The sequence below is a fragment of the Phoca vitulina genome, unplaced genomic scaffold (assembly GCF_004348235.1).
Source record: "Phoca vitulina isolate PV1807 unplaced genomic scaffold, GSC_HSeal_1.0 scaffold7, whole genome shotgun sequence".
Classification (NCBI taxonomy): Eukaryota; Metazoa; Chordata; class Mammalia; order Carnivora; family Phocidae; genus Phoca; species Phoca vitulina.
The window spans coordinates 46,207,865-46,231,839 of record NW_022589710.1 but is presented as its reverse complement, the minus strand read 5'-3'; the positions used below and the strand labels follow the sequence as shown (position 1 = coordinate 46,231,839).

The window sequence follows — 23,975 nt, the reverse complement described above, 5'->3', positions numbered from 1 at the left end:
CGCGCTCCTTCACTGGCGCCCTCGCCTCGCCAGGGGGCACCCTCGATCTGCCGGAAAACGCCACCATTTTCAATGGCCCTGGAGCATCTCCAAGCTTCAGCCGGCCGCCCGACTCCAGGCTTGTCAGTGAAGAATCGGGGCCAGGATCGCCGCGGAGCCGTGCCCACCTCCGACCCCGCTCCCCGGCCGGGCGTCGCCCCCCCACCCCCGAGGGTGGGCACGGCTGCCCCTGCTCCGGCCCCGCGCGCGCCCCTGCCCCGCGGGCCGTCGGCCCAGGGGGCGGCCCGGACCGGGGGTGGGGGGTGTGAGGGGGCGGTGGTGAGGGGACCGTGGCAGGAGCGAGAGACGGGCCGAGGAGAGAGGACGGGCTGACAGCTGGCGAGAGGGCGAAGGAGCTGGGGGAGAAGGAGGGAAGGGATTCGTCGGAGTAACTTTCCAGAAAAACAGTCAACGTGTAGCAGGAGTGACTCCAAGAGGGGAAAAAAAGTTCAGTTACCACGTCGAACCAGAGGACTCGCAAAGTATTTTTCAAATGGGCTCGGCTTTTCCTGTGCCTGTTTAAAACATTAAAATCGTGCAGCAAAAGAGGCTGCGTGCGCTGGTCCCTCCCTCCCCCACCCGGGCCTGAGACGTCATGGGAGGGAGGTATAAAATTTCAGCAGAGAGAAATAGAGAAAGCAGTGTGTGTGCATGTGTGTGTGAGAGAGGGAGAGGGAGAGGAGCGAGAGGGAGAGAGAGAGAGGGAGAAGGAGAGGGAGAAGCAGCAGGGAGAGGAAGGGAGGGAAGCAGAAAGCCAAGGCCAAGGGAATGAGCAAGAGAGGGGAGAGATAGGGGAAGAAGCCTGAGAAAGAAGGAATAACAGCTTTCCGGAGCAGGCGTGCAGGGACCTGGCTGCTATTTTCTTTTTCTTCTCCTTTTTATTTTTGTAAAGAGAAGCAGGGAACAGAAGCAATGGCCGAGGGAGAAGACAAGCCGAGGTGCTGGTGACCTTGGGCGTCCAAGTGGATTATTGGGGCTGCTCTCCAGGGGCCTGTCCTCCCTGCCTTCCAATTGCACATACCCCCACTTCCCAGCCAATGAAGACGAGAGGCAGCGTGAACAAAGTCATTTAGAAAGCCCCCGAGGAAGTGTAAACAAAAGAGAAAGCATGAATGGTGTGCCCGAGAGACAAGTGTGTCCTGCGCTGCCCCCACCTTTCGCGGGGCCAGCCCAGCCCAGCCCTGCCTCTCCCCACCTACTCACTGGCTATCTGACTTTTTTTTAAACATTTTTTTTTCTCCTTTTCTTTTCCATTCTCTTTTCTTATCCTCCTTCAGGGCAAGGCAAGGATTTTGATTTTGGGACCCAGCCATGGTCCTCCTGCTCCTTCTTTAAAATACCCACTTTCTCCCCATCGCCAAGCGGCATTTGGCAATATCAGATATCCGCTCTATTTATTTTTACCTAAGGAAAAACTCCAGCTCCCTTCCCACTCCCAGCTGCCTTGCCACCCCTCCCAGCCCTCTGCTTGCCCTCCACCTGGCCTGCTGGGAGTCAGAGCCCCGCAGAACCTGTTTAGACACATGGAGAAGAGACCCAGAGCTCCAAGGCACACAGTCGGCGTCTTCGCGCTCAGGGTTGCCAGTGCTTCCTGGAAGTCCTGAAGCTCTCGCAGTGCAGTGAGTTCATGCACCTTCTTGCCAAGCCTCAGTCTTCGGGATCTAGGGAGGCCGCCTGGTTTTCCTCCCTCCTTCTGCACGACTGCTGGGGTCTCCTCCTCGCCGGGCCTCGCAGCAGCGCCCCCCCCCCCAGCCGCTCTCCCCAGCTTGCGCATGAAGATGCACTTGCAAAGGGCTCTGGTGGTCCTGGCCCTGCTGAACTTTGCCACGGTCAGCCTCTCTCTGTCCACTTGCACCACCTTGGACTTTGGCCACATCAAGAAGAAGAGGGTGGAAGCCATTAGGGGACAGATCTTGAGCAAACTCCGGCTCACCAGTCCCCCCGAGCCATCGGTGATGACCCACGTCCCCTACCAGGTCCTGGCCCTTTACAACAGCACCCGGGAGCTGCTGGAGGAGATGCAGGGGGAGAGGGAGGACAGCTGCACTCAGGAAAACACCGAGTCGGAGTATTATGCCAAAGAAATCCATAAATTCGACATGATCCAGGGGCTGGCGGAGCACAGTAAGTCCAAATTCTCGCCGGGGTGTCTGCTCCAGAGGGTCTGAACTGCAGGAGGGAGTCCCACAGAGGGAGGCCGAGCGGTGGCCTCTGAGCCGGGGGAGGGGGGTGCCCTGGGTTCACCCACACCCAGGCTCAGGAGGTGCGAGGCACAGTTGGGGCCCGGATGGGTGGGTGGGGAGGGAGACAGAGCTGCGGGTGGGGGGGGTTGGCTTCTGGGAGGCCGGGAGCCCTGGGGTTGAGTGGCTTGCTGAACTCGCATCACAACCTGGACTGGTTTTACTTTGGAATTACCTTGTGCTGTCCTGTTAACCTCTGTGTGCTGGCACGTGTGACGGGCTAGGTAACTGTGAGCAGACGGGTGCCACGGAGGGCCAGGGCCAGCTCTCTTGAAAGCCCTTCTGGGTTCACGAGTCTGGAGACCTGGGTCTTCTCCCCTGTTTTCGCAACTCACTGCAACACGTCTGTGGTTTAGTTTTTCCAGTTCTTGGGAAAAAGAGGATACCTGCCCCAGATTCATGTCTGTCAAGCTTTTCCAAGCCCAGGCAAGGGGGCAGCCTCTTGCTGTCCAGGCCCGTCGGTCAGGGCCACACACGTGACCCACGTGAGCCGTGAGCACGGTTGCACCTCTGTTCACACATACATGTGCTTTCGGGCTTTGTACAGTAGACAGAGTCATGGGCTCAAAATGGGCGGCTTCCAGGCCTGTGGACACGGGGAGAGCAGGGTTGTGGCTCTGGACGTGTCGATGATTGCTGGCCGCCCTTCTGTGTCTGCGTGTCACGGGAAGAGTGGGTGGGAGGTGTGGCTGTGGGTGCAGAGAGGACATGTGTCTGGGAGGGTGTCCTCCCAGGAGGCTCCCGTCTGTGCTGAGAAGCTGGGAGGCTTCTGGGTGAGATGTCTGTGTGTTTGTACACGTGTGGGAGTCATGTGTGTTTACTGAACGGACATTTAAAAAACCTCAATACGAGAGAAAGAGAGAGAGAGAGAGAGATTTGGCAGATGTTGAGAAACTGACAGCCCAAGAAGGAGGAATGTGAGCCACTCTGGGCCAGGGACTCTGGGAGCAGCTCTGTTTGCTTTTCCTACCAGCAGGTGTCCTCGCCACCCCGACTACCTCTTCTTCCCGGGCTCACCTGGCCGTGGGGAGTAGGGGCGGGAGGGTGGAAGGGAGTAGGCAGGGTGAGGGGGGTCAGGGGTTGAAAGGAACCTGGCTGAAGAGAAGGAAGAGGTGGTGGGTGGATGGAGCAGCTCTAGCTGAAGGTGCAAAAGGCCCTACTGGGAGCGGGCCCAGGCCAGATCCAGGAGCCTGTGGTTCCTGGCGAGGGGTTCCCACTCCGTTTCCTGTGGCTGCCTGGAGCGCCTTGCCTTAGGACGTGGCTACCGTGTGGGGCGGAAGCCGGAGTACGAGGCAGAGCTGGTAGAGTATGCCACGAGGCGCCCTCCCTGGCGTCCTCCAGGTGGGGCTGGCTCAGGGTCTGCTGGGGGCCTACAGTTCCCGGAGGCACCAGCACCAGGATGGCCGAAACCCCCCCAACCCCTGGGCAACCACCAAGTCAGGACGCAGTGGCCACGAATATGGACAGCTGAGGCCTGCAGGAGAGGTCTGGAGAGAGCCCAGGGTGAGGGAGAAGGGCTCGGACCTCAATGATCCGGGTCAGGAGGTGGAGTCCCAGGGAGGAGGGATTCTGCGTCACAAGGGGCCCGTCCAGCCTGGAATCCCGAGAAAAGAATGAATGGGCCAGATGCAGGCAAGGACCCACAGGTGCCAGTGGACATCGATTTCGTACAGAGACTCAGGGCGCATATAGCGGGCAGCCCTGGGGAAAGCCAGGGCAAGGGCACACGGCTGCTTGGCAGCTTAGCCAGCAGCACTAGCAGCTTGCAACTGGGGCGGGCGGGGGTGGCCCTGGGGCTGCAGAGCCTGGTCAGGCTGGGAGCAAGATGCTGTATGGGATCTTGGGGAGGAGCCAGGGCCCCGTGGGACACGGGCGATGCCGTGGAGGCTTGCAGGTGCAAACAGGAAGCAGGCCCAGACTCTCTGCAGCTGTTGGAGGTGACACAGAGGCTGAGCAGACATGGCTTGGGCCCGCCCTGCAGCTGGTCAGGTGCCGAGCCAGCCCCAGAGAGGCAGAGGCAGAAGACACACTAATTAAAAGGAGGCAGTGGGCAGATGCTGAGCAGGAGCAGAAAGGCAGCCTCAGAGGCTTAGCGTAAGGGAAGCCTGTCCCGAGCTCGTGAGGGCTGGTCAGCAGGGGCACTGGGTCTGTGGCGGGACGCTGGCAGGGTCTGGGGGCCAGAGCTTCTGGGGAAGTGGGAGATCGCGTTCCCTTCCACATTTCGTCCCTGCCAGTCTGCTTCTGTACCCAGTGGGCAGGCACTTAGCGGGAAGTGACAGCAGGAGGTGGCCCAGGGAGATAGGGGAGCCTGGAGAGCAAAATGTGGCAAGGAGTAATTTCCAGGGGGGCAGGGGAAAGGGCACCAAGGTGAGCAAAGAGGAGAGGCCCGTCCTCTGGCTCCGCCCTCTTAGATAGGAACCCCGATTATCTACCTTACAGATGAGGAACCGGAAGCACGCATCAGTGAAGTGATTTGCCTCGAAGAGCGGGGACTCTAACCTAGACATTCTGCCTGCAGAATGCATGTTGTTGGGCACTAATGCCAGTGTGTAAAGGAAATATTTTAGGCCCCACCTTTAACCTTAAGGCTGCAATAGGACTTGGACTTACAATATGAATAAATCACATATTGGACCAAAGCGGGGGTGGGGGGTGGGTAGGGGCTCTTAGTAACCCTGGGGGGCAGATCGCATAGGGCCAACTGGGTGTGTTCGTTCTTAGCTCTGCCTGTTGTTTTGGCCAGGAGATTCATACCACCGCAGATGTTCTCCCAACTTCAACAAAAGGGTTTTCTTTATCTAATGAAGAGCCTTAAGCTGGTTAAGCAGCCACACCAGGTGGCATTGGACAGGTCACCTCTCTGAGCCGTTTTCTCATCTGTGAAGTCGGAGATAATCTCCAAATGCTCTTGCAGCTGAAACAGTTTTGTGTCTATATCTGGGATGATTCAACAGTCTCCGCACGGAAGGCAAGCCTCTGTAAATCCTTCTATAATTCAGCGGGAGTTGGCTGGGTAGGGCCTCTCTCTGACACCGTGGTGGGGAAAGACACAGCCTTCTCCATTCCTCTGTCATCCTTGTTATCAAGATAACAGTGTGGGTGTCATTTTAACTTCTGGCCGGTAATTATCCATGGCTGGCGGGAGACTCTTGTTTTCATCCGAGGCTGGCGCGAAGACAGCCAGCAAACCCAGAGATCCTGAGCAAAGAGAAAACATGATACGTTGGCCTTTCTTTCCTGAAGGCTACATTTAGATTGTGTTCATTCTGAAAATTAAAAGACCTTTCGTATCCCAAGAACTCATTGGTTCTCAGTGCCAATGCCCTCTGCACGCTAGGTCAGTGTTTCTCCACGAACAGTCCAGGGGCTATGTGAGTGGGGAACACGTGGATTCCCAGGCCCAACCTCACCCTTACAGAATCAGAATCTGCGGGCGGGGTCTGCTTCTTAAGCCCACTGAAGCTTACGACTCAGTGTACTAGGGCAAAACCTTTCCTTAAGGGGCTGCAAACACAAGTGTCCACAGAGACTAGACAGCTAATGCAAAAGATCTGGAAGAAAAGCCTCAGCACCAGCACCACGACATAGCGCACGGGGCACTTGGCCTTGGGGTTGAGGAGAGAATAGGGTGTGTGGGAGGCCGATGGCGGGTGGGGGGAGCCGGAAGCTCCCACACCCTGGTCAAAGAAGGCACCCACTGCTCAGTTCCTGCTGATTTCCGCATTTAGGAATGTGGGTCCAGCTTCACTAGACCTTGCCGTTTCCCAGAAGCGCAGAAAACCTGGCTCTTTTTGTGAAATTTCCCACCTTTTAACCTGGGCTTAAAATATTGATGGGCTTCTAATTCAAAAATTTTTTAAATGATGCATTGGCCAAACTGCATGTCTAATACCTTTTAAAGGTCAACCTATTTAAAGATTAAATCACTGAAGTGTCGTTTCTCAAACTTCCAGAACATCTGGAAGCCATGGTACCCTTTGCAGTGCACTATAAACTGTGGTTCTCAACCCCGGCTACGCATTAGAATCATCTGGAGATCTTTAAAGAAAGAAAGGGGGGAGAAAGCTCTGGACCCACCCACTCCAAGGTAATCATCTGTTTTTAAGGCTTCTCCAGGTGATTCTAATGTGCAGCCGGGGTGAAGAAGCAGCTCCTCACTGGTGTGCGCGTGCTGCCATTGGGAGCAGCAGGATTTTACAGGCAGAAAGGATGGATATAAGCAAAGGCACCTCTAGGAGCCCTGGAGGCTGACAACATTTTAAGAGGCATGGTCGAAACGTAGTCAGCCGTTTCCACATTTTTTCATGAAGACTCTACATGAATATTCTTTGCTTATTTTTCTCTCCCTATAGCAAAAAAGAGAAAATGGCCTCCACCGGTATATATATATTTTTTGCATAGCGGAAAAAGTTGGTCCTAATGTAATTTTCAAGGTGGACCCTCTAGTCCGGCTCTCAATAATACTAGCTTCCTGCAGATGCATGGCCTACCCACAGAACTGAGCGGGAATGGGCTGTTGCTTGGGCCTATGGTGGTACTGTAGGCCCACTCCATGGAAGCTTTCATTTTGTCGGTGAACCTGTGCCTCCACTATTTGATCTCTTAGGGCCCCCCAACTTCCAGAGGCCCCACTTTAAGAAGAGAGGGGTGATCAGAAGACCTGGGTTCAAATACCACCTCTGCCACCCACTAGTTGCATGACCTTGGGGAAGTCACTCACTTTTCTCCTTTGTAAAATGGTCAATTTGACTTATTCTCATTCTCCTCAAGGATTGTTAGAGGGTCAGATGAGTTAGGAAAAGCTCCATGAAATGTAAGGTGGTGTTATCACGGTTTGTTTATTTACACTCTCATTCCACCAATTATTTAAAACATCATCATTATTCCGTGGATTTAATTGCCAAGAAGATTATATTTACATTTCCTTTTCTCTCCTAGGCAGTTCTCTTGTAATCACTAATGATTATATGTTTGAGCTGTACTTGTTAGTGTCAATTTGCTTGCATCAACTATGTGTGGCCCCGGCCAAGACCCCTCTGGACATAGGTTTCTTCATCTGAAGAGGGTTGCACTAGATGACCCCTAATGTCCCTTCTAACTCTGCTAGAAATTTGTAGGTCCCAGTGATTAAAAAAGAAAGAAAGAAAGAAAGAAAGAAAAAGAAAAAGAAATAACACTTCCCAGGGAGCCTAAGTGGCTCAGTCGGTTGAGCATCCAACCCTTGGTTTTGGCTTAGGTCGTGATCTCAGGGTCCTGAGATGGAGACCTGCATCAGACTCCACACTCAGCACAGAGTCTGCTTGGGATTCTCGCCCTCTCTCTCTCACTCTCCATCTGCCCCTCCCCCTGCTCGTGCGTTCTCTCTCAAATAAATAAATAAATAAAATGTTTTTTTTTTTTTTAAAAAAGATCCTTCGCACCTCCTTCTTGAAATCTCCTTGAAGTTCCCACCAAGAGGAGTCCGTCTGAGGGAACAGATATCTGATTGATGGGCTGGGAGCAACAAAAGAGGGATGGTTACAAGAGTGTCCTGAAGACCATCTTAGCTCCTCAGTGCCCCCATGTCCTGGCCTCCCGCGGTCCTGACCCCCCTCTGACTCTGCTTACGGGCACGTGCCGTTTTCCATTCCATTTTCCTTTCCACAGCAACATGGACACACTCCACTCCCTCTTTCAGCAGTTACTGGAGGGACTGTTCTAACTGAAGCCGCATCGATGACAGCTCCTTCAAGAACCAAGCGTGTCGGTGCTCGAGAGGGTTGCCAGTCCGCGTGCTTATCCGTGACCAGCGGCTTCCAGACTGGCAAGCTGAACAATTAAACTGCTATCACTGATGCCTCCTTCTGGTTCTGTCTGACACGGTTTAGGGAATAGTTGGCAGTATTTGTGTTTTGAAGCCAGTTATTAATCAGGGCTTCGTTAGCCGGCATTCACACATTTGTTTTCCTAACATCTGTTCCATTAATTTTCTAAGAACCAGTGTCAGGCCCACCAGATGGCAATTTCCAGAAACACTCACTCATCCTTTCCTAAAGATCAGTAGCGCATTTGCTTGTTTCCAGGCCTCTGATCCTTCCCGCCTTGTCCGTGACTTCCTACACCATCCCTCGGGGTGATTATGAGCTCATTCCAGCCATGTCCATTATGTGTGGAATCTGGGTCTCCGAGCTTGAATTTCAAGTTCTGGCTATTGTTACCATTTGTGTAGAAAGTTTTTCTCTGGGTGTTAATGCTGCTCAGACCTTGAGGTTGTGAAGTGTACGGGAGAAAAAGACAGGAGCTTTCTTTTCTCTTGGGGCACTGAGATATGGCGAAGAGCATCTGCGGCCGTGGGTCTTGTGGACAGGGGTGAAGAGGCCAGCAGGGTGACAGTGGACAGGGGTGAAGAGGCCAGCAGCGTGACAGTGGACAGGGGTGAAGAGGCCAGCAGGGTGACAGGGGCTGGTATAGCATGTACTGTCAAGGACAGAAACCCTTAGAAAAGGGCCACCAGGGATGGCCCAGCTCTGTCTGAAGAAACGTCCGTGGGTCTGCCAGGCTTGAGATGTGGGCTCTTTGCCATACCGATGCTGCCTCAGTGGGTCTAGAACACAGTGTTAATTATGTCACTGCACTGCTCTAACACTTTCCATGGCTCCCCACTGCTGATGGGATAAAATCCAGCCTCTCGGTCTAACATTTCAGCCTCCCCGTGGCGAGACCCCAGTCGGCTGTCCTGACCTTGTCTTGCGGGCCCCTCACCTGGTTGCTCCAGGTCGTCTTACACACATGCACCTCCTCCCCTCCCTGCTGTGTTTCCAGCAGTCCTTCCATGGAAAATCCCTCCCTCTCCATCCTCAAACCCTTTCCTCCTACAGGACCCAGATCAAATGGTACCTCTTCGCATCACGTGCTCCCTGCTGTCTCCCTACTCTGATCCGACCCAGCAACTCCTGGGCTTCTCCAAAGGCCCTCAGCACTTTCCTGCTGGTTCCATTATGTGGGTCTTTGTATTGATATCCTTCCCTGGATCTGAATCTCCTTGAAGGCAGGGGCACGGCTCTTCATTTTTGCTTCCCGTTGTCAGCACTGTGCTTAGCACACAGTGTGTGCTCAATACACATGTAATAAATGAATGAATGCCTGAAGGAACAAACGAATGAATGGGTCAAACAGCTGTGAGACGATTAAACTACTAGGGGGACTTGCCGCGATCTTTTGAGCATCTATGTTTTCTAAAAGAGTAGGAAAGCAGGCTGGAGAGCCTGCCAGAGCTGGGATGTTGAGGCCATGGGAGGAGGGGTGATTGTCTTTGACTGGCCAGTCATTGGTGCCATGTCCTGGGGCTCCCGGGTCTCCCTGCTCCTGGCTCAGGCCTGTGTGTGATTCCAGGGCCACCAAGATCTACCTCCGCCCCCACCTTTAGGCCTGAGGCCTTGTCGAACCTCTAGGGAGGTCGTGGATGGGACCTCGGCCACCTGGCGAGTGTCCGTGGGCAGCACATTGGCTCCTGTGGGTCTCACTCACACTGCCCCTCTCCCCGCTTGCTTGATCTCCTAGATGAGCTGGCCGTCTGCCCCAAAGGAATCACCTCCAAGGTTTTCCGCTTCAACGTGTCCTCAGTGGAGAAAAATGGAACCAACCTGTTCCGAGCAGAATTCCGGGTCTTGCGGGTGCCCAACCCCAGCTCCAAGCGCAGCGAGCAGAGGATCGAGCTCTTCCAGGTGAGCCCCTCCCGGAACAGAAGCCACACAAACGGGAGAGCCAGCTCCTCTACCATTTTGGGCCTCCCCTTCCCGCAGAGATCAGCAGACCTGGCCATGAATCCCACCTTCTGGGACTCTCTCCATCTGTGTCTGTCCTGGAGAGGATGAAGCGTTAAATAAGGGGCTCGCAGGAGCCTTCAGGAATTTTTAGTTTCCCGTTGCTCTCCTCACCTGGCCTCCTGCACTGTGAGCTGGGCCGCGGGGCTTGTTCCGGCCTGGGGTACTTACTCCTCTCTCTGCCCTCCAGATACTCCGGCCTGATGAGCACATTGCCAAACAGCGCTATATCGGCGGTAAGAACCTGCCCACACGGGGCACCGCCGAGTGGCTGTCCTTTGATGTCACTGACACTGTGCGTGAGTGGCTCTTGCGAAGAGGTAGGTTGACTCTTAGTCTGAGCGTTTTGGAAGGCACCTCAAGGTCCCTTGATCGTTCATGAAATAGAAGGAACAGGACAAAACTAGAGGAGTCACAGGTCTGGGTTCAAACCCTAGCTTTGTCACTGGCTCACTGTGTCCTTCATTCATTCACTCAACCCATATTTATGAAAATGCCCCCTCAGCCAGGCTGGGGGGAGGGATACAGCAGTGAACAAGACCGGGGAGGTCCGTTTCCCATGGGGCTGTCGTTCCGATGGGAGAGACACAGAATAACCAAGAGAACATACTGATGGGTAGGAACGTCAGGGATGAGTACCACAAGACATCGAAAGAGGACACTATGGCAATGACGGGTGGGGTCCGGCACGCGGTGCTCAGGGAGGCTCTCTGTGCAAGGGAATGTGTGCACTGAGGTCCGAGGGATGAGAAGGGCCAGCGTGTGAAGGTGAGAATAAGGGTGTGCGGGGCAGAGGAGGTGGGGAGGCGCAGGCCCCCAGGCGGCAGCAGGCATGGTTTGATCCGACAGAGGCCTGCCGGCTGATGGGCTGGAATGGAGTGAGCCGGGCGCCAGAGGCAGCTGGGGCCTTATGACTTGGGACCTGTAAGACCACGGTCAGGTTCGAGGACTTATTCCATGTGTGATGAGAAGCCCTGCAGTGTTATAAGCAGGGATGGGATATGGAGTGAGGTGATTTGGTTTGTATCTCTAAAAGGCCCCTCTGGGGGCGCCTGGGTGGCTCAGTTGGTGGAGCATCTGTCTGCTCAGGTTATGATCCCGGGGTCCTGGGTCAAGCCCCATGTTGGGCTCCCTGCTTAGCAGGGTGTCTGCTTCTTCTCCTCCCTCTGCTCCTCCCCTCTGCCCCCACTCATACCCTTTTGTGCGCTCTCTTTCTCTCTCAAATAAATAAAATCTTAAAAAAAAAAAAAAAAAAAAAAGACCCCTCTGGTTGCCATGAAGTCAAAGGAAGGAGCCAGAAAACCAGCTAGGGGCCATCGCAGCCGCCCGGATGAGAGCAGCGGGGGCTTGCGTTGCGGCGGCAGCCATGGGCGTGGAGATGACAGGGCTTTGTTGTCTGTCTCTGTTCCTGCCCTTCTTTACTTGGGGGTACTGCCCGGACTGATGCTTGGTGGGGAGGGCGTGCCTGTGGTGGGCCCATCTGTTCCTTCTGCCCGTCTTGCCCAGAGTTTTATTCTGTCATCAGCTGCCCTGGGGGCACAGTCCATCCACATGCTGATGTCCAGAGTCCCTGGAGCAGGTGGGTCCTTTCTTGTCCTTGATATTTTGGGAAACCTGTCCTGGTGCTTTGGGGTTAGAGCACTAAGGCCTGGCCTACATAATGTTTTAAATTTAAGTAATGGTCAACAGTTTCTATTTTTCAAGTCAGGAGATTTCACATAAAACCTGGACTTCTGGATTTTCTAGAAAAATTGGAAGATTTCCCCGTGACGATCCATGGGAGATGAGTAGTGGCCACCTCTTGAGGTGGGGCACGCATTCTTCACGTCCCCATAGGCCCTCCAGTCCCTGCTGTTCCCCCAAGAGTGAGGCTGGCAGTCCCCACTGAGCATGATCCGCTGGTTCGCTTTGCTCACTTATGTAACCTGCCCGGGGTCCGGAAGCATCCGAGTCTGCAAACCCTCATCCTGGCCGAGCCGGCTGATCATGGGCTGAAGGTCCTGCCTCAGCTCCAGGGATACCCGGGAATTCTGTCCCATCTCCCCTGCTGAGCACAGAGGCAAAGCCTAGGAGCACCCACGGGACCAGGATGTGCCTTGGGCAGCGCAGTTGGGAATTCTGACTCAGACGGCACTCCGCCTAGAGCCTGTCATGGCTGCAGCAAGGAAGGGCTGGGGAAATTCATCTCTTAGCTTCTCTGTCTGATTTTGATCAGCTCCACCTGGATTTCTTTGAAGCCCTGGGCACTTGAAGGAGTTCTTATTTTCCCAGCTGCAGAGCTCAATGAGAAGTTTGCGCTGAGAATGATTTCCATCTTCCTTGAGACATCAAAAAGATAATTTCGTAATAAAACCTGTGGGTCCCCCACCCACCATCCCCACTGCTGCCAATTCTGAGGTTAGTTCTTCATTGGAACCTTCAGTTTCTAGTTAGGCAGCTGCTTCCCACCCCTCACGCAGGGGAATCCCACACAGACCTTTACTTATGCAGAGCTTGTGAGTCTCCTCAGAGTTCGTGGCTCCGAACTAGGCAGCAGATGGACTCCAAATGGTGCAGTTGGTGGTGTGGACTGATGGGGAAACCGAGTCACACGTCTGGTCTTGTATTCATTCAGCAAACATCTGAGAGCCTCCTGTGCACCAGCTTGCCAGCCTGCCTTCTGGGTCCCAGAACTGTCTGGAGCCCTACCCAGAGTTAGGGGACCCAGGTCCTCATACCCTTGTGCTGTTTCTCCTCCTGGTCTGCACTTTCTCCCCGTGCAGAGTCAGACACCCCCTAGTGGCCCGGGTAGGGAGCACAGCCAGCATCGTAGCACAGGAGAGGGGGGACACTGGGAAAACCCAGGCGCCTTCCCTGGTGGTCTCTGTTGCCCCCTCTTTGTCCCTCTTTGACTCTAACAGTTAGGGTGTGGCTCAGGCATCAGGTGTTTGAATCTTGGCTCTCCCCACTTACTGGCTGGGTACCTTGGGTAAGCCATTTAATTCTCTAAGCCTCATTAAATGAGTTACTGCACATAAAGTCTTAGAGCGGTGCTTGACATGTAATGCTCAACAAACGCTGGTGACTCTTGCCATCACTCTGAGTCTTCTACCTACACAGAGCCTGGTGGCCAAGCCAGGCCGCCATCTTACACTACCACCTGTCCCCTAACCCTAACTGTCCCCAACACATGTGTCTGCACCTTGACTTTCTATTTTTTTTGAGATTTATTTATTTATTTTAGAGAGAGAGAGAGAGAGGGAAAGGGGGAGAGAGAGAGAGAGAAAGCGCACGCACGTGAGCATGCACAGGGGAAGGAGCAGAGAGAGAATATTCCAGCAGATTCCTGCCGAGTGTGGAGCCTGTGTGGGGCTCGATCTCACAGCCCATGAGATCAGGACCTGAACCAAAAGCAAGAGTCAGACCCTCAACCGACTGAGCCACCCAGGTGCCCTTGCACCTTGACTTTCTAACTCACAGAATCACAGAACTTGCCCACACCAGGTCTCTCCTGGCCTCCCTTGAGCCCTTCTGGGTAATTGGAAGTACACTCTGCAGCCCATTTCAGCCACCCCGGTTCATTCCTTCAATGGCCTTCAACCAGGAAGGAGACACTCCTGTGACTCCATCTCTTTTTACTTCTTGTTCTCTGGCTGGGCATCAGCTTCCTTGTTATCATAGCCCCCTCCCTCCCCACCAAAGCTAACCTTCTGGAACTGAAATCTTCAAGCTCAGCAAGTATCAGTGTGTCCTAGAGGCTGCCCTGGTTTGGAGGAGGACAGATGAGACTGGGTTCTGGAGTTTATGGAAGAAGGGATCCTGGCCTGCCTAATGGTGACCAGAACCCCTGGGCTTGAGTCCTTCTGTGCATGAGAAGGGTGCTGAGCTAGCTTGGACTCTGGGGTTTTCCCTGATGACACCAGATTTCAAGATCACCTCAGGTTGGTCCCAGGGCTGGATGCTCACACAGAACGAGGGCGGCCCGGGGCACAGTAAATCAATCAGCTTGCTGAGATGCTGATCCTGAAGCCAGAAGGGTCCTTTCCTCATGACCTTTCCCACAGCGCAGGTTGCTGCTGCCTCTGGGTCACCAGAGCTTCCCTGGCTGAGTCTGACCCACCAGAATTGACATGATACCAGACCCTTCCTAGTTTCCCTGCACAAAACTTCTGGATTCAGTTCAAATGTGTCTGTTCTTATTCCTCCTTTTCTCCCTCCACTTTACTCAACCCGTTTTACTAATTTCCTTGCTTCCCCAATTTTAGTAAAACGCAAACACCACCAATAGGAGAAAGGGCCCCAGCTGGCCTTCTTACACCAGAGAGTCTGTCAGCAAGCCCTGGCGTCTGCACATTTCCTCCTGCTGGTTCTCTCCGAGCTCGTGTCATCGGGGCCCTTGGCCCTTGGCCATCTCCCCCGGCCTGTGCTCTGATTTCACAATGGTCTTCCTGAGCGGCTCGTTTTCCCCCAGTGAGCCATCCACATCTCTAGCTCCCCCATTAACTGAACAGGGATTCCCAGAGAAGAAACTTCCAAGTAACTCTGACCTCATTCTGTCCTTATCCCTTAAGGAAAATATGGCCAAAGGTAACTGTGATTTTCATTTTCTGTCCTCTGGAAACTACCACTCCATTTACACCCACAATCATGGCCCTGGCAGAAAGGCTGGCATCTTCCCCGTAGACGGATTCGGCTGTTTGTCTGCAGGTGACCTTGCCTCTAGCATTGCTTCCTGACTTCTAATCCTACGGCGCAGACTCTGCCATCTTCGTCCCATCTGGTGGAATTGGTGGCCTTTGGAATCACAGCTTCTCTGCTCCCAAGTTCTTCAGTGAGCCCCTTTCCCTGGCCTCTCCCGGTCCCTCCCCTGCTTCCCATTTCATCCTGCCTCAGCAGGTTGGCTCGAGTATCTCCTCTCCCAACAAACACCTAGGTAGTGTGATGGTCGTTTTTCTTCCTTCTTGTATCCTCATTCTTTTGTCCCCAAGTAGGCAGGTGACAATTTTTTCCCAATACCATCCTTTGAAAATAGATGACTATGAATATTCTCCTTTGGGACGCCTGGCTGGTGCAGTTGGTTAGGCGTCCAACTCTTGGTTTCGGCTCAGCTCATGATTTCAGGGTCCTGAGATCGAGCCCCTCGTCGGGCTCCACGCTCAGCACAGAGTCTGCTTGAGATTCTCTCTCTCCCTCTTCTTCTGCCCCTCCCCCCGCTCGCACACATGCACCCACACTTGCTCTCTCTCAAATAAATAAATCTTCTAAAAAGAAGGAAAATTCTCCTTTATAATGCCCCTTAATTTATGCCTTTATTTGGTTATTCATACGTAACAGAAACACCTGCAATATGGTAACACGTGTGGAGGTCCGCTCGAGCTTTGGCACCTTCTGTCTCCTGTGTCCCTCAGCATTACTCAGCTCCTGTGACTGCCTATGGGAGCAGAGGCCCTGGCCAACCGTGCACGGTGATGGGCACACTTCCCCATCACATAAAGAATGTTCTCACTGATTCTGTGTCTTATTTTGCAGAGTCCAACTTAGGTCTGGAAATCAGCATTCACTGTCCATGTCACACCTTTCAGCCCAATGGAGACATCCTGGAAAACATTCATGAGGTGATGGAAATCAAATTCAAAGGTAACAAAATGGATGGTGTATAGTAGGTGGAGGGCGGTTGATGAGGCAGGACAGAACAGGAGACCCCAACCAGGCCCCAAGAAAAGCAACCAAACTCCCTCACGAAGATGGCCAACTATTTTATACTCGAGTAATTCTGCTTTGCTCTAAAGGCAAGGCTTGGGACTTTCAGTTGATAGATAGAGTGTGTTAACATCTGGAAGACAGTGTAACCTTGGGAAGAGTGGTGTATCATGGAGGCCAACGGGTCCGCCTCTCTGAGCTCAGTCACTAAAACAGAGATGAGAATACCTCTTTCGTAGGGTTATCATGCAAATTAAATGAGATAACAAATGTAAAACACAGTGCCACAAATGCTCAACAAATAGTCGTTGTCTTCCCCTACCCTAAAAAAAAAGGACCTGCGGTGACCAGGAATACAAGTGTCCTGACTCCTGAACTTTCCAAATGTTACAGAGGCCACGGGATCCCCACCCAGGAGTCATCTGGGTTTGAATGACTACTTTGGGGCTCAGGGTTTTTGTGTTAAGATGGAGAAATAGTTGAGAGTCTTTTCTGGTTTTCCAGTCTGTTTCTAAGGCGCTCAATCTCTGGACAGTCTCTGGGTTTCAGGGATATTCTCTTTCCTTGAATAGTCCCATTTTGGATAACTGAGGCACACCCAAAGCCAGGTGGTTCCTCAAGATCAAACCAAGCATGCCAGAGCGTGAGGTCAGAGGCTTGTCTGGGAAGAGGTGCACCCTCTCTTGGCTGCCAGCCCTGGGCAGACCTCTTACCCTTCGTGGGCCTGATTTCAGGCCCCCCCCCTTTTATTTTTAAAGCCAAGCATTTGACATCCTAATCACAGAACCTCAGAGCTCAGAAGACCTTTGGGGTCCTTACCTACAGGCGAGGTCAGGACGAAATCCTCCCACTCTGTAAATAGTTACCTTGTTCATAAAGATTCTCAGAAAAGGGAATTTTAGATCCACGCCTCCCATTTGTCTGACGGTCCTAGTGCGCCTTCATGGGGTCCAAGTCCCTTCCGTCACTGTGTAAATTAAGCTCCTCGTGTTCCTGTCCTTGGTGGAGATGGACAACAGCAGGCGATTGCCTGTCACAAAATAGATCTCCTTTAGTTGAGACTCGGTCTAATTTAGTCCTCAGTGTTGTCCTTTCCAGATGAAATAGCAGGGTCTCCCCGCCAGCCGCAGAGTTTGTGTGCTAAATCTGTGGATCACATTCCTTGGTATCTTATCTGAGTGTTACAGTGGAAACACCTTGAAACTACTCGCGCATGTGCCCATTAATAATTAAGGAGTCTAGCTCCTCCGGCTCCCATTAAAGGGATCTTAAACCGAGACATCTTACGTTATAGGGAGGACTTCGGCGCTGTCTTGACCAATTCAGAGCATACGAGGAAACTCATACCCCAAAATTCTAAGTCTGGGAATCTAAACGGACAGCCCAAAGCAATGTGTTAGCCAGCTGCCTGGGGTGTTTCATGGAAGCTTCTCGGCCCCGAGATCCCAGGAAGCATCTGGGAAGGGCTCTCTGCTCTCTGGGCGACTTAGATACCGGAGTCATGAGGGGATCTGACCACAGGTGTCTTGTGCGTTCCTCTCCCTGGTCTTCTCCTTCCCCTTCCTGTAGCCTGACATGAGCATGACGCCTTGCCCTTGCAGGGCCGTGACAGGGTGCCATAGGAAGCCAGCCTCCACCCTGCCCTCCTTAGGAGATTGTCCTCCTCCTTCCCCTCTGCAGGTGTGGACAGTGAGGATGATCATGGCCGTGGAGATCTAGGGCGCCTCAAGAAGCAGAAGGACCACCACAACCCTCACCTCATCCTCATGATGATTCCCCCGCACCGGCTGGACAACCCAGGCCAGGGCGGGCAGAGGAAGAAGCGGGCCCTGGATACCAATTACTGCTTCCGGTGAGCTTGGGCCCACTCACGACCGTCAGCTCCTGAGGCAGCATTTACTGTACGCCCTCAGGGGCTCAGTCCCCAGGCCTAAGCTGTGCCGACGGGGGGGTCCTGGATGCTAGTCACAAACATCTCCAGGAAAAAGATTTAAAACCTCTTACCAACGTCTTCCTGTTTTTCTGGAAGCCCCCGTTTTTCCGCAGCCCAGCTCTGTGAGGGCCTGGCTGAAGCAAGTGAGGAGGAGAGTGTTGCTAAGACAGTTTGGATCGCAGAGACTTGGCCGAAGCCTCTCTGTAGTTATCGTGTTTTGTAAAGTACTTCTATGGTGTGTTTTTGTGTGGGGGAGATGAATGCCGAACTTCGTTTTTTTTCTATTTAAATCCTAGTTGGTTAACATATAGTGTCATATTGGTTTCGGTAGAATTTAGTGATTCATCACTTCCATACGACACCCAGTGCTCATCATACAAGTGCCCTCCTTAATGCCCATCACCCATCTAGCCCATCCCCCACCCGCCTCCCTCCAGCAACCCTCAGTTTGTTCTCTATCGTGAAGAGTCTCTTACGGTTGGCTTCCTTCCCTCTCTTTTTTTTCCCTCCCTTCCCATGTTCATCTGTTTTGTTTCCTGAATTCCACATATGAGTGACATCATATGGTGTCTTTCTCTATTTCACTTAGCCTAATACTCTCTAGCTCCAACCATGTCATTGTAAATGGCAAGATCTTCTTGATGGCTGAGTAATATTCCATTGTATCTATACACCACATCTTCTTTATCCGTTCATCTGTCGATGGGCACTTGGGCTCTCTCCATAGTTTGGCTATTGTTGATAATGCTGCTGTAAACATCAAGGTGCAGGTGCCCCTTCGAATCTGTATTTTGTATCCTTCGGATAAATACCTAGTTGTACAATTGCTGGGTCATAGGGTAGCTCTAGTTTTAACTTTCTGAGGGGGTAGCTCTAGTTTTAACTTTCTGAGGAACCTCCATACTGTTTTCCAGAGGGGCTGCACCAGTCGAATGCAGGGCTTCCCATGAAAGAAGTGCTCAGTTCCCTGTAAACTGTCCAAGGATGCTCCTGGGTGAGGGGAAATAGAGCAGTCTCCACGTACCAGGGGAATTTGAGCTGGAGAAATTAATGAACTAATTCGGAAGTGGTAGGTAGCCACTGTGAAGAGAGAAAAAGAAAGAGCCTCTTCTCTTATTTAGTTTAGCTCCTCATTCATAAGGGCAGGGATGATAAAGCACACACAGCAGTTACTAAAAGGTAGAAAATGACCACATCTACGAGAAGGTCCAAAGGATAGAGTGCTTTAAGAATCTGGAGCAAAAAGTTCATCTGTGGATGCAGGAAAGGCTTCCGAAGGGTGCAGATGAGTGAGGTTTGGGCATGGAGGGATAAGGGGGGAGGAAGGAAGGAACACGAATGGGTCAGTTTGGCTGGAGAGGAGGATGCCTGAGCGGAGCTGGGGAGAATGAATTAGGAAATTTTTAGATCTAAAACCATGTCTTATAAGGAGCAACTGAGCGAACTAGGGAGGTCGAGCTTGAAGGTGTAGGAGAGGCAATGTAGTTGGCCGCCAACTGTCTGAAGGCTGGCCCGTAGGCTTGCTCTGTGTGGCTCATAATCAGTTAGGAATGGATGCTCTTGGCCGCAAGGCACAGTGGCCTAAACCACAGAGGATTTCTTGTTCACAAGAAGCCTGCAGCAGCAGGCTCAGGGTCGGTCTGGCTGCCTCGTTATGCCACTGGGAATACAGGCTCTCTCTCCGCAGCCTGCCATGCTTAGCATGTTGGCTTGCTTTTCATCTTCTTGCTTACGGTCACAGTGACTGCTAAAGCTCCAGCTATCTTGTCTGTGTTCATGACAAGAAGGGGGGAGAGGCAGAGCTGGTAGCTTTCCTCTTCCATCCGTGACTTTTATAAAGAATCAACTATTTTTGCCAGAATTTGCCCTTACCCTCTGCATACTTCTCCTTATGTCTGATTGGTCGTCGCTGGCTTACATGACCACCCCTCCCCGCAAGAGAGGCCAGGAAAATGAGGATCTGGTGGTCTAGACTCTGTAATGGGAGGTGGCAAGGGAGAAGGGAGGTAGGAATGGCTTTTGAATAGATAGATAACCGGGAATGTTTGCCATGGTTCACCCATGGAACCTACAAGAAGCCAGATTTTGGAAGTAGTAAGTTCTAGGTCGCAGCAGACATTGACGTATAGGCTAGATGCCCACTTGGCAAGGGTTATTGCCAAATGGATTTCTGCAGGGAACAGAATTGAAATGGCCTGATGATCATCACACTTGGGGTGAGGCACGAGTCTAACAGAAGGATACGCCTCATTTTGATTCGACGGCCTCTAGATTTGGTCTAAGCAATCTACTGTAGTATGTAAGCTGCATGAGCTTAGAGTTCATGTCTCGCAGGATGCTCATTAGGAAGGTAACGATAAAACCACCCTCAACAAAGCTGAGCTGGCTAAGAACATCCAGTGCTTGGTTTTATGTGAAGCAATTTATGTCTCTGCTTTGATCTACGATATAAAAAGGGGCAGGACCATCTTTGCCTTTTTTTCTCTTCCTTATGCGTCATCTGTATCTGCCTATTATGTCCTTGGGATCATGGTCTTCAACACAAGAAGATGCTTTTATGGTATATACTGCTCAGTGCACTTGAACCTGGGATTCCATTGATTAGGGCCACCTCTTAGGATGACCAGGAAGGACTCCAGGTACAAATATGAGGGCCGTTGGTGAAGTTTTTCATATTGGTGGTTTCCTTCAGGTTGGTGGTCTATAAATGTTTTTTTTGTTGTTGTAGCAATTTGGAGGAGAACTGCTGTGTGCGCCCTCTCTACATTGACTTCCGACAAGATCTGGGCTGGAAATGGGTCCATGAACCTAAGGGCTACTACGCCAACTTCTGCTCCGGCCCTTGTCCCTACCTCCGCAGCGCGGACACAACCCACAGCACGGTATGGAGTGGCGCTCATGCCATGCGGGACACGTTCACACGAATGCGTGAGGACTGAATGGTGAACGAGCGAATGATGATCCGGGGCGAGTAAAACCCCTTTGCTGAAGGTTCTGATCTTGGCACCCTGGCCCGACTCTACTTTGCCACATCCTGCCCTTTAAAACTTCCTCCATGGTTTCCACCAGCCTTTCTATTTGTTCTGTCTAAAGCTTTTGTACCATTCTGGAAATTAACTCACTGTCCCAGCACTCCCCGTAGGTCAGAGATGTGTGCACACAGCTAGCAAGGGATGTTGGGGCAGAAAGGCTTCTGCCATTGGTGGAAGGACTCTGGGAATTCCAGCCTCTTGGATATAGAAAAGACATTTTGATTGTTTTGTTTTTTTTTTAAAGATTTTTATTTATTTGAGAGAGAGAGACTGAGAGAGAGAGAGCACATGAGAGGGGGGAGGGTCGGGAGGGTCAGAGGGAGAAGCAGACTCCCTGCTGAGCAGGGAGCCCGACGCGGGACTCGATCCCAGGACTCCAGGATCATGACCTGAGCTGAAGGCAGTTGCTTAACCAACTGAGCCACCCAGGCGCCCTAGAAAAGACATTTTGAAAGACCATGCAAAGCACACAGAAGCAGCTAATATGAAACAATGGGAAGAGAAGGGGAGAGAGGGGGAAGTCAGGACTCTGACACTCGCTTGCCTTTCTTTCCCTCAAGGGGACTCAGAAATAGGGCAGTCATTCGTGAAACATGGTTCCTGATAGCTCACCCTTGACTGCCTCCTGTCTGGGGCCGCACTGTCTGGGGCCGCACACTCTGGCGCTTACTAAATGGCCCAAAGCAGCGTTCAGTGAGCTCACTTCTCACTGAAGCGACCAGGTAGAGCTAGCAAAACCAGCAGAGGAGTGTTTCTTAACAGCAGAGAATATTTCATGATCCGTTTTAAAGTTGCCCATTAGTTGTTCTCAGCTTAACCTGAAAATGCTCACACATTGAGTACAGGTGTTTCCCCAAACCGGAAGAGCAGCCCCCAGAACACGGTAGGGGGCTCTGGGCCTGCCGCCCTCTAAATGACCTGTCCTCCCCAGGTGCTGGGATTGTACAACACTCTGAACCCTGAAGCCTCTGCCTCACCTTGCTGTGTGCCCCAGGACTTGGAGCCCCTGACCATCCTGTACTATGTTGGGAGGACCCCCAAGGTGGAACAGCTGTCTAACATGGTGGTCAAGTCCTGTAAGTGTAGCTGAGACCCTGCCTGCGACAGAGAGAGAGGACAGAGGACTGCCACCGCCTGACCGCCTGCTCCTCGGGAAACACAAAGGCAACAGACCTCACCTAGAGGCCTGGAGCCCCCAACCTTCGGCTCCAGGCAGATGGCTGAGACGAAGTTCCCTTTTGGGACATTTCTCCTTCGTGCTGGCTCTGAGAATCACTGTGGTAAAGAAAGTGTGGGTTTGGTTAGGGGAAGGCCCAACTCTTCAGAATACACAGATTTTCTGTGACGTAGACGGAGGTGGTGGGGACAGAAGAAGAGGGATGGCAAGCCGACACGGGACGCATCATGCGGCAATGGATCTGGGATACCCTAGGGAGGAGGAAGGGCAGAGAACGGCCGGGACAGGGCCAGGCCGGAAGACACTTCTGAGGTCAGATGTGCTCATCGCTGCCCCACATCTGCTCTAGGGAATCGGGATTACATTATACAAGGCAAGCATTTTCCTTCAGACAGGTTACCTAGACAAAGTCCCAGAATTGTATCTCCTACTACCTGGGATTAAGGATGAATCTGTTATTTTGGCAAATTGTCCTCTCAACATCAATCAACAGCACCAAGGGTCATTACAGGGAGAAAAATCCAGGGAATGTAGTTCCCGGGCCGTCAACTCTATGGGGCCATCTGGATACGCTGAACTCAGAAGCAGAGGGTGGGAATGAACACTCTCCCGTCTGCCCTCTGGGTCCCTCCTCTCGCCTTCTTCCTCAATCGTATTTCCCCTCGGACATCTGGCTAGACACCTTCCAGGTCAGGGCACACATATTTGGATTTGGGGTCTGTGCAGTCTTGGGGCATTATGGGTCCCCCCACCCCAGACCCTGTGTCCATCTGGTGTTCCTGGAAGCAGGTGCTAGAACGGGTGAGGCGTGCGGGGAGGTCGCACATGCGCCACACGATGACTTGGCCCCAGACACGTAGACTGAGGTATAAAGACAAATACAAATATTACTCTCAAAATCTTTGTATGAATAAATATTTTTGGGGAATCTTGGATCATTTCATCTTCTGGAAGATTGTCTCTAAAACAGTAAAAGCCTATTCTAAGGTGTAAGTCTGACTGGATAAACATCCTTGATTACTCTTTTCTTAATCCCACGTTCATGTCTACTAACCAGAGGTCACTGGAACCTGGGGCGGAGAGTCTCGAACAGCGAATGCATTGCTTAGTGTGAGTACCCTGGACGGTGGGACGCTGTCCTGCCTTCTGCCATTTGAGGAGACTTAACTGCTTGTGTTCCCTTCCTTCTTGTGGAGCATTTTGTTCTCAGACACACAGGGGCAGTGGTTCAGATTTGCAAAAAGTTGTATGAATTTGACCTACATTTAACTGTGGGCAAAAATCATTTGGGGTGAACCCTTGCCTGTGGAAATTGTTCGTTTGTACATGCCCTCTAAGTTATGAACATCATCATTTTTGAAAATCTAATCTCACCCTCACAATCAGTTGAGAATTAGAGAAACTGTCTGTGGTAAATGGCCGAAGAAGATGAGGCTAATTCTGTTATCGGGGTAAGCTTGCCAGGAACCCCTCTGTCAGTGATTTGGGGATGGGAGAGGGCGAGGAAGTACAATCCCATAGTTCTTGTTTGCGGGCGCAGATCCCAGAGCAATGCAGAATTCTGTGATATTAATGTCCACCTGAAGCAACCATCTGCAATGCGTGAGGAACCATTTAAGAGCTCCCAAAAAAACATGTTCCTCTATTAAGATCACCTTACCGTTGGTGAAAAAGTCTATCTGAAGCTAAAATTTGTAGGTTGAAGGGTGCCTCTGTGTGTGTGTGTGTGCGTGTGTGTGTGTGTGTGTGTGTGTGTGTAGATGTATCTTGCTCCTTCTGGAATTCTCCCGAATTGAATTCCTGAGTTTGGTCAAGACTTTCTTTCCTGCTTTGTCCATGCCCAGCCAATTCTAAGAGCTTCTCTCTCAGGCTTCATCCCCTGTGGCACCCATTTACTTCCACTGTACTTGGGGAGCTGTATCCCTGCCCTAAAATCATGGCTGCTGGGACTGTGGCCCATCTTACCCAAGGGAGCTAGCGGGCCCAGAGAGGGGATGCAGCGTGCCCAGCCCTTTGGCCATGGGCCATTGCTATCCCAAGCTGCAGAGTCTCTTTACTTGTGGCAGCTATTCT

General features: G+C 52.2%; 1 protein-coding gene across 1 annotated transcript; it reads left to right on the top strand.

Moving 5' to 3' along the window:
* Positions 1-367: 367 nt before the first annotated feature.
* Positions 368-23,950, top strand: TGFB3 (transforming growth factor beta 3). Its single transcript, XM_032405639.1, has 7 exons — positions 368-2,163; positions 9,819-9,982; positions 10,272-10,401; positions 15,590-15,697; positions 17,441-17,612; positions 20,422-20,575; positions 21,657-23,950. The coding sequence occupies exons 1-7, from the start codon at positions 1,812-1,814 to the stop codon at positions 21,813-21,815; spliced, it is 1,239 nt and encodes a 412-aa protein (XP_032261530.1). The 5' UTR covers positions 368-1,811; the 3' UTR covers positions 21,816-23,950.
* The last annotated feature ends 25 nt before the right edge of the window (positions 23,951-23,975 follow it).

What these genes read in the sequence shown, in the direction of transcription:
- TGFB3 (XM_032405639.1), top strand. Translation starts at nt 1,812, where the DNA reads ATGAAGATGCACTTGCAAAGGGCTCTGGTGGTCCTGGCCCTGCTGAAC. An exon ending in CCAGGGGCTGGCGGAGCACA is followed by an intron (nt 2,164 to 9,818) that starts GTAAGTCCAAAT and finishes TTGATCTCCTAG; the next exon opens with ATGAGCTGGCCGTCTGCCCC. An exon ending in AGAGGATCGAGCTCTTCCAG is followed by an intron (nt 9,983 to 10,271) that starts GTGAGCCCCTCC and finishes TCTGCCCTCCAG; the next exon opens with ATACTCCGGCCTGATGAGCA.